Genomic DNA, 14689 nt, shown 5'->3' with positions numbered 1-14689 from the left:
TCAATGACAAAATTAGTAAAATCTACTATAAAAGACTAGGATTTAAGGTTGTTCCCTTCTTTTCTTCTTGACTTACAATAGTATTAAAATTCACCATTATTATCATTTTGTCTTGGAATTATTGTAGTATAGTTGAAAACTCACCAAATTAACCCAAACGATTTTAATATGATGTTCTCATATAGATAACAACCAACTTCTTATTTACATAATTAACTTTTACAACAATATAGAATTCACCGGTCGAAACGATTCTCACCTCCTTCAATTTCTTCCAAGCTAAAAGACTACCACCAACTATGTCTGACAAATTCATAAACTCAAATCAACAAATCTACACAGCCTGAGTTTACTTTCTACTAGACGAGGTTAATTCTTAGTTTCACAGACGAAAACAACTTCGGAAGAGTGGAATTGATATATCCCTTTCAGATTTTGGATTGTTAGGGTCTCGCCAAACCTCGACAATTCCAACTTAGTACCCTCGTGAAGCTTTTGGTGCAACTTCACGACTGGCACCCACCAATTGTAGACTCATTCCTTTAGGACAATCGATTGGTGTTGCTGAAAAATTTGCTATTCAGTCATTTATATTCATGAGGCTGAAAATTTCTTCTAATACCACCGGGAACCATCAACTGTGATTGCATTCCAAGATTCTTCTGATATTCTTTGTAGTTCATCACATTTTGCCTTTTCATGTATAATGTCCTTGGTGGCTACATCTTTTTTATTCTCTTGCATTCATAGGCCCGAGAAACTCTCAACGAATCGTGAAGGGGCTGGCTTCTTCCTCGGCTGATGAATGGATGCACTAAATAATCTAGTGTAGGCCTATTTGGTGTCATTCTAGTTGTCTATTTTCTTTGCAATCTTATTATCTATTTTCATCCATTCCGTAATATAATCCTTTGATGTTTTTTTTTTGAATCATCCAATAACTTTTGGCAATATTTTGAGTCATGGACTAAGAAATAGGTACAATAGGTGCAAAAAACTCCAAATTTTTCATATCTCAAGCCTACTTTCACTTTGACCTGATTAAGGCAAGAAATTTTGAGAGAATCCTTCGATCTTTTTCCCCCCGTTAATTTTCACTTTGACCTTGATGATCCCTAACTCCTTTCCTCTTATTTTAAAGAAGTCAATATCACTTATATCCCTTAATTTGTTTCCCAATTCACATCTAGCATATGAAATTTTGAATTGTTTAGGTAAATTCCATAATTGAACCCAAACTTAAAGAGCTCTGATCCACATCTCTTCGGATCCTTGACCTTCATCTATCTACACAGATGGAGAATAAAAATTTTTGAATAACCATGGCGATCTTCGTTCTACTCTCAATGCATCAGTTTTCTTCCTAAAGAAAAATTGAAATCGGTTACTCCTCTCTTCCACTATGTAAAACTCTTTTGGACGTCTTTCAAATTGCATGCATTGCACTCTCCATCTTGCTAATAGAAAAGACGTAATCAAAAAACTTATTGCAATCAGACGTTTTATGCATGCATGGATTTCTCAGAGATGTCGTCCTCTTCAAGCAACACCATTTTCTCCTCATTCTCCTCACTCCTAGTTTTTCTATGATTGCGATCACTTATTTTATTATTTAACCAGGGGATCATAATAACTGGATTAATTCTATCATTTTTTTGTTGCTGTTGTCAGTTTATAGCATGGTTCTGAAAACCGGACCGGACCGGCCGGTTCAACCGAAAAATCGGGAACCGGTTACCTGACCGATCCGGGTAACCTCAAAAACCGAGTGGCAAAAAACCGGTCGAACCGGTGGTTAACCGGCGAACCGGAAGAACCGTCCAGTTTTTTGACGGTTTAGTGGTTTCGAAATTCAAAAGCCAAACGACGTCATTTTGGCTATTTACAAAAAAAAAAAAAAAACTGGCGTATGCGTTAACCTGAACGAACCTAACCCTAATCCATCAGGTCAGCCACCCACCAAACCCCCGAAGCTCTCAGCCTCCTCCCCTTTCTTCCCCCCTCATCCACCAAGGCCACCATTGCCACTGCCCACGAAGCTCTAGCTTACAGCAGCGCTCCTCATTCGCGACCCAGCATCGCTCCTCATTCGCCACCCAGCAGCGCTCCTCAGTAGCCGCGACCACCACCGCGTTGAGCCCGCCTCCTCGTCGCCGAACCTCGACGAGCTCACCGAGCCCGCCTCGCATTCGCCGGTAAGACTGATTTTGCTTGTCTTCTTGATTTTGAACATGCTTCCTTCTAGCTCGCCTGTTCTGTTTGAAAAAAAATAACAGGGCATCTGATTCTGTTTGCTGGTTCATGGATAACATGCTGATCTTAATTTTTGTTTTTGATTCTCTATGCTGTCTGTTCTGTTTGCTGATTCTGTTTGCTGGTTCATGAATATGCTCTATGCTTCTGTTTGCTCTATGCTCGACCATTCTGTTTGCTTCTACTTTTTGTTGCTTCTGAATGGAAATGGTTTTACATTTTTATTTTACCTGAATCAGTTGATTTTTGTGACTGTCAAGCTGCATGAAGTTGATCTATGCTGCCTGTTCTGTTTGCTGAAATCTGGAGATAGTTTTTGATTCTCTATGCTGCCTGTTCTGTTTGCTGGAAATAGTTTTTGATTCTCTATGCTGCCTGTTCTGTTTGCTGGAATCTGGAAATAGTTTTTGATTCTCTATGCTGCCTGTTCTGTTTGCTGGAAATAGTTTTTGATTCTCTATGCTGCCTGTTCTGTTTGCTAGAATCTGGAAATAATTTTTGATTCTCTATGCTGCCTGTTCTGTTTCTGATTATTTTAGATGGAAGAATCACAAAGTAACTCACAGCCACAAGATAATGCTGCTCAAAATTCTCAAACTGGTTCATCTAGAGGTAAATCTGATCCAGCTTGGCAGTATTTTACAATGAGATATGACAAAAATAACAAGGCTCAATATACATGTATTTTCTGCTTGAATACTTATAATGGAGGGGGGATATATAGAATGAAATATCATCTTGCAAAAATCCCTGGACAAATTAAAGTCTGTAACAAAGTAACTGAAGATGTTGAGCTTCAATGCAAAAGACTTTTGGAGGAAAACAAAAAAAATAAGGCAGAAAAAAGAAAATTTACATCTGAGTGTTATGATGTGGAAAGTGAAAGAGAAGCGGAAGAAGAGGGTGAAGCGCCTAATCCTGTACAACCTCCGGCTCCTGCAACAATGGGAGACAAAGGAAAGAGAAGAGCGATTGCTGCTACTCCAATTGGAAGTTATTTTAAGGAAAGGACTACGCCAGGCTCTCAACCAGCTTTGAAAAGTGTCTTGGCCAGTAAACAAGTTAAACACAAGGTTAAGTTGGGGCTTGCAAGATGGATCATTGATGCACGGATTCCATTCAATGCAATTCAATCGCCTTACTTTCAACCTGCCTTGGACGGCGTTGCTGCAATTAGACCTGGTTTCAAGGGACCGTCGTATGACGAAATGAGAGTTCATTTGCTGGCCGATCTTAAGAAGGAGTGTCAGTTACTTGTTGAAGGTTATAGGAGCTCGTGGAAAAGGACTGGTTGTACACTGATGGCAGATGGCTGGACTGATCAAAGGCAGCGTACGTTAATTAATTTTCTAGTTTATTGTCCTGCTGGTATGTCATTTGTTAAGTCTGTTGATGCTTCTGATATGATAAAAACTGCCGATACCTTGTTTAAATTGTTTGCTGAGGTTATTGAGTGGGTTGGGTCTAGTAACATTGTGCATGTGGTTATTGATAATGCTGCGAATTATGTATCTGCTGGAGAACTCATTCATGAAAAGTATCCAAACATTTTTTGGTCTCCTTGTGCTGCTCATTGCATCAATCTTATCTTAAAAGACATAGCAAGTCTTCCTCACATAGCTGACCTTGCCTCTCGTGCTTCAAAAGTGACTATCTTTGTTTACAATCATATGATTTTCTTGTCATGGCTTAGAAAAAGAAAAGAGTGGAAAGAAATTGTTCGACCAGGTATAACACGTTTTGCTACTGTTTTCATTACTTTGAAAAGTATATATGATCATAAACAAGACTTGCAAGCATTGGTGATTGACAAATAAGAGACTTGAACCTGGTAAGTATTTATATTTCTATGTTCAATTTACTTTGAATGTTTTTTAAATATTGAATGAGAATTGATAGTTGAATTTCATATTCTGGTAGGTGAATGGTAGAGGCTACACGGTGGGAGTGCTCCTAACTTGCAAAAAATGGCAATTCGTCTTCTTCATCAAACATCTTCATCATCCGGCTGCAAGAGGAACTGGAGCCTCTTTGAACAAATCCATTCAAAGAGGAGGAACCGATTAGAGCATCAAAGGCTAAGTGACATTGTTTATGTCACTTATAATCGACGCCTTCAATCTAGAATGCATCGCAAGAAGAAGAATTATGATCCAATTGACATTCAAAGCATTGACACAGTAGATTTTTGGGTAATGCCGGATGAAGAAGATCCTGAATTTACTAATGGAGACATTGAAGGCATTGAAAATTTAATCTATACGGATAATGCTATGCCTTCATATCCTACAGGTTATTGAAATAGCAAAACTTGTTTCATTTCCTCTCAATATCTGATGTAAAGTTCTAACTTTAATTTTTTCTTGGTTTTCTATTTTATTTTATTAGATGGAGGAGATGTGGAACTTGATATGGATTTCCCTAATGTTGCTGATTCTTCAAATACAGCTTCTTTTGGTGGTACTTCTGATGATGGTGGCTTTGGATTACCTGTTTATGATGGAGATGTTGGAACACTTAATGATAATTATGATTTTTGATGAGTTGCATCTTTGATTAGTTGAAAACCTGCTAGTAATTGTATCTTTTGAATGTAGAACATTATGGGTTTGTCATTATGTACGTTTTATTTTTTGTTTAGTTATAAACTTTGATGTTTGAAGTTGTTTGTGAACCTCTAATATTAAGTAATGGATAATTTATTATGTGAAATATTAAATTTTATTAAGTTAGAAATTATTGAATTTATATACTTAAGATTATTTTAAGTTTTTTAATAATTTTATTTAATATTTAATTAAACCGGTTGAACTCCGGTTGAACTTCGGTCGAACCAGTAAACCATTAAACCAAGGTTCAAAAAACCGGACCGGTCATCAAACCGCTCTAGTCACTGATTTACTGGTCTAACCGGTCTAACCGGTGGTTCAACCGGAAAAACCGTTTTAGAATAGAATAATAAATAAATTATAAAATACACATCCTAAAATATAATTATAGTCTAATATAAATCTTAAAATATCTTCAAAATTTAAAACACTACATAAAATATCATCAACTAAATACATATATGATCTTATCAAAATCCAAACTCAAAAGTTAAATAGTAATAAAAGCATATCTAAATATTAAATCCCAACATCATGGTTTATCAATCATTAAAATTCGCAAGAACTTGTTACAAATCTGCTTCGGTGGGATGATCTTCACTTTCATTCCCACCTTTGATATAAAGACCACTACTACCACCGCTACTTTGAATAAATCAGCATCAATTTCACCTAATAAAATAGACATGTTATCATTATATTATAAGCTAACAACATTCTAAAAAATCAATTTCAGCCGATTGCTACATGCCAATTAGGTAGTTAACAACAACAAAATATAGAATAAGAATGCTTATACAGATGAAGATCCAAGGGAAAAAATGACATGTTCTACTGAACAAAAAAACAAGAGACAGTGGGATGCGGGTATACCTGTACCAGAATAAAAGGTAAAGATACACCACTGGGAGGGTTTTCTAAGCTATATAATTGCTCATTTCTTTTTATAAGGTTCTGAATACCTACAAACTTGATTAAACAATACAGGTAGTTAGCACACAGAAACTAAACATAACAGAAATCAAACCATTTGTTCATAAATTGCAAATTGGAATTCAATTGAACAGAGGAAGTTCACAAATTAACAATTTGGAATACAATTAAACAGGAGAAAGTTCACAAATTGAACAACAATTGAACAGATTTCAGATTTATTTCTTATACAAACTGAACAGAGGAAGTTCACAAATTGAATACAATGGAATAACAACAGTTTTCAGATTATTTATTTCTTATACTAACCAATGATGAAGGGTTCCTCTCTTCAAGCTTGTGCGGGACTAGAATCAATCAACAGAGTAGCTGTTGAGATAATCTTCCTTCTTAATTCTTATATACCTCAAAAAATTTCCTACAAAATGAAAACTGAGCACAAAATAAGGCCTTAAAACAAAAACAAAACAACACTCACAGCCAGAAATCAGAACATTCACACAGCCAGAAATCAAGAACAATCAGCACAATATACTAAAAAGAGTCAGAAATCAAGAACAATCAGCAACTAAAATTAAAATACAGCAACAAATAATCACCCTAAATACTAAAATCGATAAATTTATCAACAAAAATTCAAAAACAGTTGATTCAAAAGTTAAAAAACACTAAAACAGCAGCAGCAAGTACCAAACAGCAACAAGTAATCCCTAATCACACTAAACCTGAAATTTCAACAGTAACAAGTAATCCCTAATCACACTAAACCTGAAATTTCAACAAACATTACAAACAGCAACAAGTAATCCCTAATCCCTAAACAAAATTTCCAATAATGATTTCATTTTCATTTTTAGCAGCAGCAAGAAAATTTTAACCAAAATTTCAGAAATCAAAGAAAGAGCAGCAGCACAAAATCAGCAAAAATTATCAATTTCACATTAAAAATCAACAAACAGAGGCTCTGGGGAGAGAAGACGAAGACACGAACAAAACAGATAGAGACACTAACCTTTGATGGAGGCACGGACGGCGACCAGGGAGACGACGGCTACCGGGGAGACGACGGCGAGCGGCGATACGGCAGAAATTTGCTTCAAGCCAACAAAATAGAGAAGCCACGGAGGTCGGACGGATGACGGGAAAGCAGGACGCCGAGTTACAAGAGAGGGCCAGGTCACGGACGGCGCCGACAGCACGGACGGCGGCAGCACTGCGGCAGAACCATTGCAAAATGCAGAGAGAGCCTCGGGTTTTGGTAATTGGTTTGGTGAGTTAAGATGAAGAGCCGAAGAGGACCTGCCGACTTACTGGATTCCGGACACAGGGAAGAGGAAGAAGCGGCGGTGCTGAGGAACTGGAGACGGCGGCGGCGTTGAGGAACTGGGAACGGCGGCGACGATGGAGGGCTAGGGTTCCTTTGCTTCAGAGTTCTCCAGGGAGTGAGTGTGAAATGAATGAATGATTGGGGGAAGAGAGGGGGGTTGGGTGGAGTGGAATGGATCCGTTTATTTCTTTTTTTTTTTTGTTTAAATTAAAAACGACGCCGTTTTTCCGAACCGGCCGGTCACCGGTCCGGCCCAACCGGCCGGTTTTCCAACGGTTTTTTCAATTGCGGTTTTTACAGGAGGACCGGACCGCTTGCATTGCCGGTTCGCGGTTAAACCGGTCGAACCGGCCGGTCCGATCCGGTTTTCAGAACCTTGCATTAAACCAGTGACTTCACCGGTTCATTGACCGGTCCGGTTTTCGCAATCTTGATTTATAGGCTCTCAGGCCCAAAGATTTTGGTAGTTGAGATTGTATAAAAATGGGCTCATTGTCCAGGCCGAATGAAAATGGGTTCATTATATTGGGCTAAACTCCAATATTGATTCTTACACCAAGACAAGAAACCCGGTATGATCGGGTCGGGTCTGTCCGGCCCACCCATGAAAAAAGAAACACATGTGTTTTCGAATTTCGATTCATCATTTGCATCGGTGTTCAGTCTTTCTCTGGTTCTTCCTGATTCAACCTTTTTCCATCTTCTCCGGTTCCCTCCTACTTCCAATTTTCTCGTTCAAATTCCCTTCACTCGCAGCTCAACAACACTTCCCTGTCACTCAATTTCAACCCTTCACAGGAAACAATCTCTTCATTTGTTCCCTCGCCGGAACCCTAGCTTCTGCCAATGGCATCCGAGAAGAAGCAATCTGAAGGTATAGCCTTATTGTCCATGTACAACGACGACGGAGACGACGATATGGAGGACGCCGAAGAAGATGAAGAAGATAACCAAGAGATAGATATGCGCCACGAGCAGAACGAGGACGCCGCCGCCGGAGGATTCGCTGCGGAGGTAAATTTGACTGCCACCGACGCGGATAGAATGGCAGGGGTTGATTCAAGTAATGAGGGAGTTGCGGACGAGGTGTCCACGCCGGCGGAGAAGCGCAGGTTTGGAACTCCAACGCCGCAGCGTGTTAACACAAACATGGTAATTTCGCCGCCGCAAGATCAACGAGGGGTGGCGGTGCTGCCGTCGGATTCGACGAGGAGCGGGAGAGGAAAGCTTACTATAGTGGACTATGGTCATGACGAAGTTGCAATGTCTCCTGAGCCTGAGGTACACTCCTTTTGTAGAATCTTATGTTTTCTCTTCGGTTTTCTTTGGAAGTGAGAATGATGGGTGTGTTTGTTGCCAATGATTGCAGGAAGGAGAGATAGGAGGTAGTGTTCGAGTCATGTATGGGGACCAGCTTAATTTGACCAATGGTAAGTGCAATATGATATTACAATGATGATTGAAATCCGATGAAACTTGTATGATACTTATGATAAATCGTGATTGAAATGCATCTTTATGCAATGCTTAGAATGCGGTGTAATTTGGGATGGGAAGAGTAGCAATCCTGTATTTTGGTAATGATTTAGCAATCCATGTTTTCTAATTGCCTCAATCAAATACCTTCTGTTAATAATTAGAGGGCTCTATTTTGTAGATCTCTTACCTCAGTTTATACTATCTAGACATTAATATTTTCTAGTGGATGCCCCCTTCTCTTCTCAGTACTATCCCTTAAAAGTTGGCTGTAATTCTGTAATTATGGATTCTTTTTCGATTGCAGAGAAAAATAAATAAGTTCTTGGAGTATAAGAAGGCTGGAAAAAGTTTTAATGCCGAAGTTCGCAACAGAAAGAACTATCGAAATCCTGACTTCTTATTGCATGCAGTGAGGTATCAAGAAATTGACCAAATAGGGTCTTGCTTCAGTAAAGATGTATTTGACCCTCATGGATATGATTCAAGCGACTTCTATGATGAAATTGGTCAATAACTGCTGCTTCTCTCCTTATTTCCTGACTGTTATTTGCCATGTTAGTCTACATTTTACTCTTTCCATGATTTTGTTAAATTTATCATGCATACTATTTTACTGTCTGGACCATAGTAGTTAAGCTTTGATAGTGGCATGGTGCAGCTGGGTGAACAAACCGCAAAGATGCTATGATGGTATAGCAGATCATAGAGTGGCACTGTACCCAAGATTGTAGATACCCTGTAAATAATATCTGATACACATTAGTTCTTAAAACTCAACTACTTGTTATCAATACTATAAATCTGCACTACTAAAAACCTTGGCGCATCTGCTCATTTTGCTGCTATTGGTTACCTTGGTCTGTAGATGTCTGTCTACATTTGTTGGTTATGACGGCTTGTGTGTTAGGCCATAATAGGTTGTTCATTCCAAGCTGGCAGTGTGTTTAAAGTATTTAATGATGTTAAAATCCTTTTTTAACTGTCAGAATGTGTTTTGCTTGCACTACAAATACATTATAGGTTATCTTTTGGGCTGCAATGCAGCACTACCTTTTATAGTAATTATTATACTCTTGATGAAGTATAATTTTATCAGATTATGTAATGTTACCTTCAAGAAAATGAGGCCTTCTAGATTTCTCTATTATTTTTTTGGTTGTCAATTTTTCTTGGCAAACTGAATATTTGCTAGGTTTAGGCTTTAGTTCTTGGCATGTCTATATTTTGGCTTCCATCTCTGAGCATCTGTTTTTAATATTTTTCCAATCTCATCTATTTTATTTCTCTTGATTTTGCAGCAAATACTGGTTTTTCTATTTTTTAACTTCTATTTGTTTTTTGGTGCCTTAAATGAACAAACAGAGGCTGATATGAGGCGTGAAAGTGAAAGGAAAGAACATGAGAAGAAGAAAGCACAGAAGATGGAATTTATCGCTGAGGGAACACAACCGGGAATTGTAGCAGCAGGTGCTCCCAGAATCAGCTTGCCTGTTGCAGGTCCAGAAACCTCCTAGATGTTTTGTGCAATAGTGAAGCTTTTTCTTAGGTGTCATTTTTCATATATTTATGATGTTATCTTATAGTGCTTTTATGATATTGTTTTTGCACAGGTGGTTCTGCTGTGGCTGCAAGTGGTTTGGTGCCACCTATAGCTGACTCTATTAATCGGGATGGTAGACAGAACAAAAAATCAAAATGGGATAAGGTGTTCATCTAAACTTTGCAACTGCAACTTCAGGGACATTCTTAATTGGCTCATTGTGCTAACAAATTTTTAGTGAATGATTTTGTTCCAGGTGGATGGTGATCGAAAAAATCCTCTGCCCTCTGTGGGGCAGGATTCTGTATCTACTGTTGGGGCTCATGCAGCAATTCTATCTGCTGTTAATGCTGGCAGTGGGTACATGCTATTTGTGTAAGTACATAAACAACCTTGAATTTTATGCGTTGTATTTATGTATCTTGATTCCAGTTTGGCATTTGTTCAATCATATAGAGGAGAGAGGAGGTGGGACTAGAATAGATGACATATGAAAGCTAACGAGAGAGATCCACAAAACTAACAAGAGATGACAACATGCGATTGATACAGTAAAAGTTGTGGGGTGAACATATTTCAGCATAACATTTTTGTCTGTTAATCAACTTTGGCAATGATCACTGGCACTGTATATTTTTTAGAATGGAAGGAATTTTTACTGAAGCATGCTTTGATGCCTTTTTAAATTTTAATCTATGTAGCAATGCAGTAATTAATTGGTTTAATGCTTCCTAATTTTATTAGTTGACTACCTTTGTCATCAGTTTACTCCAATAATTTTTTCATATTCATCGTGAACTTTGTACTAGATATGTACATGAATCTAGGTTTGGGCTCACATTTGGGGGTTATGGTGGGTCACTGGTCTCTATGCTGAATGTATTTGTAACTTGAGTAAAATTTAGTTTGAAGTAACAATGTATTCTGGACTAGTAAATTTATGGGCTAATAGCTTTTTAGTAATTTCACTTATTGAAAACCCTAATTCTACCTTATTGAATGTCTTCCCTTCTCTCTTACTACTCCACTTAGCACCGTCCCAAGTTCCAACTCTCCACAAAAGTTCAAAACTTCCATATTCTCACAAAATTTCAAATTAAATATACAAGTAACTTATCAAATATAAATATTATTTGTCACTTATAAAAAATAGCATTTTATATTTTATTATTTATATCATATTTTAGAATAATTAAAAATATCTTTATCATTAACAAATTTCAAAGGTAATTTTGTTTAAAATATTTGATAATTTCAAGTAATTTTAGTGGTTTTATTCTCTAAGATTTTTAACCATTTTGGAATAACATCTATACTTTTCAAATCTCAACTGATTGATTGTGAGAAATAGCGATGCACATAGTCCGGTCTAGTCAAAGACCTTATCCGATCTCGAATATTTTAGGAGCTAATTTGATGTTATTTTACTGAGTTTAAAATCGGATAAGGGTCTCAAAAATAGACCCTGTCATTATTTCAGACTAGGTCCGAGTCAAGGCGAACTCGGCTTTACTCGATCCATGTGTATCCTAAGGGAACTAAAAAAGATATATATGTTTTAAATTAATTTTAATATTATGTTATAATAATTATAAGTTTATTGTTTTATTTTTAATCATTTGTTGAATTAGAAAATAGATAAAAAAAGCATCAAATTAGAACTTATGCATAAATTTAAATTTAAATATGAATATCAATTTTTTAATAATAAATTTCTTTTTTATAAATAAGTGTATCATAAATAAATTTTTTTATAAATTGTTGTTAAAGTTTTAAAGATCCAATTTTAATCTAATTTAAACCTGATATAATTGGGACACAAAAATATTTAGATTTTATTGAGTCTAAGATTGAAATAGAGTCCAAAAAATAAAATCGGTTATATATTTAGAGTAACTTCAACCGGCCATAAAAGCCCTTGTGAGAAAAACATCCCTTTTAAAAAAAACCCTAAGTCGTGAAACCTTCTTCCTTTATAACTGCGGCTGCTACTACGAATCTCTCAAGAGACCAACTCTCCTCCCCAACGATGGCCACTTCCGCCGCCACAACCGCTGCAGTGTCGCGCCAGCTCTCGCAGAAGGAGCAAGACATCCAAATGATGCTCGCAGCTGAGGTTCATCTCGGAACCAAAAACTGCGACTTCCAGATGGAACGCTACGTTTTCAAGCGCCGCAATGATGGTAACCCACGCTTCTTTTGATATTTTCTTTGGGATTATACGACTAGTTTAGTTCTTGAAATCTAATGAAGAACACATATTTGTGTAGTTTCTTTGGGGTCCAGATACTCCTTGCTCTTCAATGGGTTTAGCATTTTTTCTTCTATTTATCTTTTCGTGTGTAGGGTTCTTTTTTTGGGAGACATTTTTATTAGTTTGTTATAGACTAGTGTTTGTCAATTGTTCTCGATTTGGTTTGTGCTATTGATTGAAAGGGTCAATTTAATTATTAATAAGGATTTTGACATGAATATGTGTACTTGCATTATCACATTGTTTTCAAAACAGCTTATTATCATAATTTTACCAATGAGTTTCTGATGAAAAAGCAACTTCTGTCCCAAAATTTATGAAACATATACACGCCTTTAATCTTTCCGATGCTTCCCTTTGCAGTAGGAAAATATTTTTATGGCTTGGTTGATTTTTCGTATTCCTTGTCCCCAGGTATTTACATAATTAACCTTGGCAAGACATGGGAGAAGCTCCAACTTGCTGCTAGGATTATTGTTGCCATCGAGAACCCTCAGGACATCATTGTTCAGTCTGCTAGGCCATATGGTCAGAGGGCAGTCTTGAAGTTTGCCCAATACACGGGTGCGAATGCAATTGCTGGAAGGCACACTCCTGGAACATTCACTAATCAGATGCAGACATCCTATAACGAGCCTCGCCTACTCATTCTTACTGATCCAAGGACTGATCATCAGGTGCCACTTTATTTAGATGTTTGAAACTTATTTTTTTCACTTGTGTTGAGTGTAGTGGTGTATGTTGTTTCACAATTAACTGTCAATATGTTTTTATGGGAGTTTGAAATTCTGTTATTAGTTTATCTCATTTTGAGTTTGCTCTTCTATTTTTTTATTTTTTAAAATATGTGCAGCCCATTAAGGAATGTGCTCTTGGAAATATTCCGACGATTGCCTTCTGCGACACTGATTCTCCGATGCGCTATGTTGATGTTGGCATTCCTGCCAATAACAAGGGGAAGCACAGTATTGGTTGTCTGTTTTGGTTATTAGCAAGGATGGTTCTGCAGATGAGGGGTACTATTCGTCCAGGGCTTAAGTGGGATGTGATGGTAAACTAATTTTGCTCTTAACGGGTTGAACTATTATTATTTTGTAGCTCTTTTAGATTTATTGTGTGTTTCCCAATGTTTGCATTGCAAATGTCTCATCTGGTATGCACTTTTTTAGAACAATCTTTCTTGCAGTACATACAGGTGTAAAAAATTTGGGTAATTCACGTGATAAAATAGTTTGGGGTTCAAAATTATACAGATGTTCTAAACCAATTTTGTTACACGCCTGTCCTAAACAATCTAAAAGGTGTTTAGGACAGGCATGTAGCAAAAATTGGTTTAGAACATCTGCATAATTTGAACCCCAAACTATTTATTCATCTGAATTACCCAAAAATTTCATATTTTATCAAAAGATAGTAGTCTTATTATGTTGTTTCTTTTGAACTTTAACTAAATTATGTCGACTTTTCATGTGTAGGTGGACTTATTCTTCTATAGAGAACCTGAAGAGGCCAAGCAACAAGAGGAAGAGGAATTACCAGCTGCCCCAGAATATGCCATTCAAGATTTTGGTGCTGCTGGCATTGCCGGCTTCCCTGCAGCTGATGGGGAATGGGGGGCTGTTACAGCTGAACAATCCTGGACTGAACCAGTTCCTCAACAACCCATTGCAGCTGCACCTGCTAACTGGGCCCCAGACGCCGGTAAGAATAATTGTTTCCACTCTGGATCTGTTAGTCACATGCGTGATTTAAGTTCAATTATATCTATTGAAATTTTCTGTCTATCAAGTCTCTGTATTTGTTCTCCCATTAGTCTGTTAAATTTGATGCAACATAATTGTCGCATTTGCTTCTAATATGTTCTAGTCAAATAATTCTGGATTGTTGTTGTGTTGAATCGTTCTCCCTCAATATGCAAGAAAATCAGTACGCCTTACCATAGTTCTGTCGAAACTGTGATGGCAATATATTTGACCTAAGTTCTTTTGTATCCGCAGCTGCAGGTGATTGGGAGCCAGTTCCAGCTCCACAGGCTTCCGTTCCTGCACCCGGAGGTGTTGCTCCCACTGGCTGGGAATAAGCACTCTAAAGATTTAAGCACAACTCATCAAAACTGTTCTGAAGAATTTTCTCTTCCATTAGTGTGATGTATATTGACACGATTTTTAACAAAACTGTTATTTTAGAGAGTACATTTTGTTTTATGTTCTTATTTGGTTAATCCTTCAAAGTTACTCCGTGTGTGTTTGGATACTAGTTTGCATAAAATTGATTTTGCAAACTTGATTTTGATG

General features: G+C 37.3%; 4 protein-coding genes across 4 annotated transcripts; all 4 read left to right on the top strand.

Annotated features, from left to right (window-relative positions):
* Positions 1-2792: 2792 nt before the first annotated feature.
* On the top strand, positions 2793-4070 carry LOC140174694 (uncharacterized). The gene has a single exon (XM_072200186.1). It carries the CDS (start codon positions 2793-2795, stop codon positions 4068-4070), a length of 1278 nt encoding a protein of 425 aa, XP_072056287.1.
* Positions 4071-7863: 3793 nt separating this feature from the next.
* Positions 7864-8932, top strand: LOC140174824 (uncharacterized). The gene is made up of 2 exons (XM_072200955.1): positions 7864-8403; positions 8492-8932. Exons 1-2 carry the CDS (start codon positions 7969-7971, stop codon positions 8576-8578), a joined length of 522 nt encoding a protein of 173 aa, XP_072057056.1. The 5' UTR covers positions 7864-7968; the 3' UTR covers positions 8579-8932.
* On the top strand, positions 8897-10676 carry LOC112706756 (uncharacterized; the record flags this gene model as incomplete). The annotated part of the gene is made up of 4 exons (XM_025758212.3): positions 8897-9107; positions 9964-10098; positions 10212-10306; positions 10398-10676. Coding segments are annotated over 4 exons (564 nt in total), but the record flags the coding sequence as incomplete, so codon positions are not given.
* A 1357-nt stretch (positions 10677-12033) lies between these two features.
* On the top strand, positions 12034-14486 carry LOC112706752 (small ribosomal subunit protein uS2-like). The gene is made up of 5 exons (XM_025758209.3): positions 12034-12324; positions 12810-13072; positions 13249-13446; positions 13871-14096; positions 14393-14486. The coding sequence occupies exons 1-5, from the start codon at positions 12171-12173 to the stop codon at positions 14473-14475; spliced, it is 924 nt and encodes a 307-aa protein (XP_025613994.1). The 5' UTR covers positions 12034-12170; the 3' UTR covers positions 14476-14486.
* The last annotated feature ends 203 nt before the right edge of the window (positions 14487-14689 follow it).

The sequence above is a fragment of the Arachis hypogaea genome, chromosome 8, assembly GCF_003086295.3.
Source record: "Arachis hypogaea cultivar Tifrunner chromosome 8, arahy.Tifrunner.gnm2.J5K5, whole genome shotgun sequence".
Lineage (NCBI taxonomy): Eukaryota > Viridiplantae > Streptophyta > Magnoliopsida > Fabales > Fabaceae > Arachis > Arachis hypogaea.
This window is presented reverse-complemented; position numbering and strand designations above follow the sequence as displayed.

Coding starts and splice junctions, on each gene's coding strand:
- LOC140174694 (XM_072200186.1), top strand. CDS start 2,793: ATGGAAGAATCACAAAGTAACTCACAGCCACAAGATAATGCTGCTCAA.
- LOC140174824 (XM_072200955.1), top strand. CDS start 7,969: ATGGCATCCGAGAAGAAGCAATCTGAAGGTATAGCCTTATTGTCCATG. Junction 8,404..8,491: donor CAATGTCTCCTGAGCCTGAG/GTACACTCCTTT, acceptor CAATGATTGCAG/GAAGGAGAGATAGGAGGTAG.
- LOC112706752 (XM_025758209.3), top strand. CDS start 12,171: ATGGCCACTTCCGCCGCCACAACCGCTGCAGTGTCGCGCCAGCTCTCG. Junction 12,325..12,809: donor TTTCAAGCGCCGCAATGATG/GTAACCCACGCT, acceptor CCTTGTCCCCAG/GTATTTACATAATTAACCTT. Junction 13,447..13,870: donor GGCTTAAGTGGGATGTGATG/GTAAACTAATTT, acceptor TTTCATGTGTAG/GTGGACTTATTCTTCTATAG.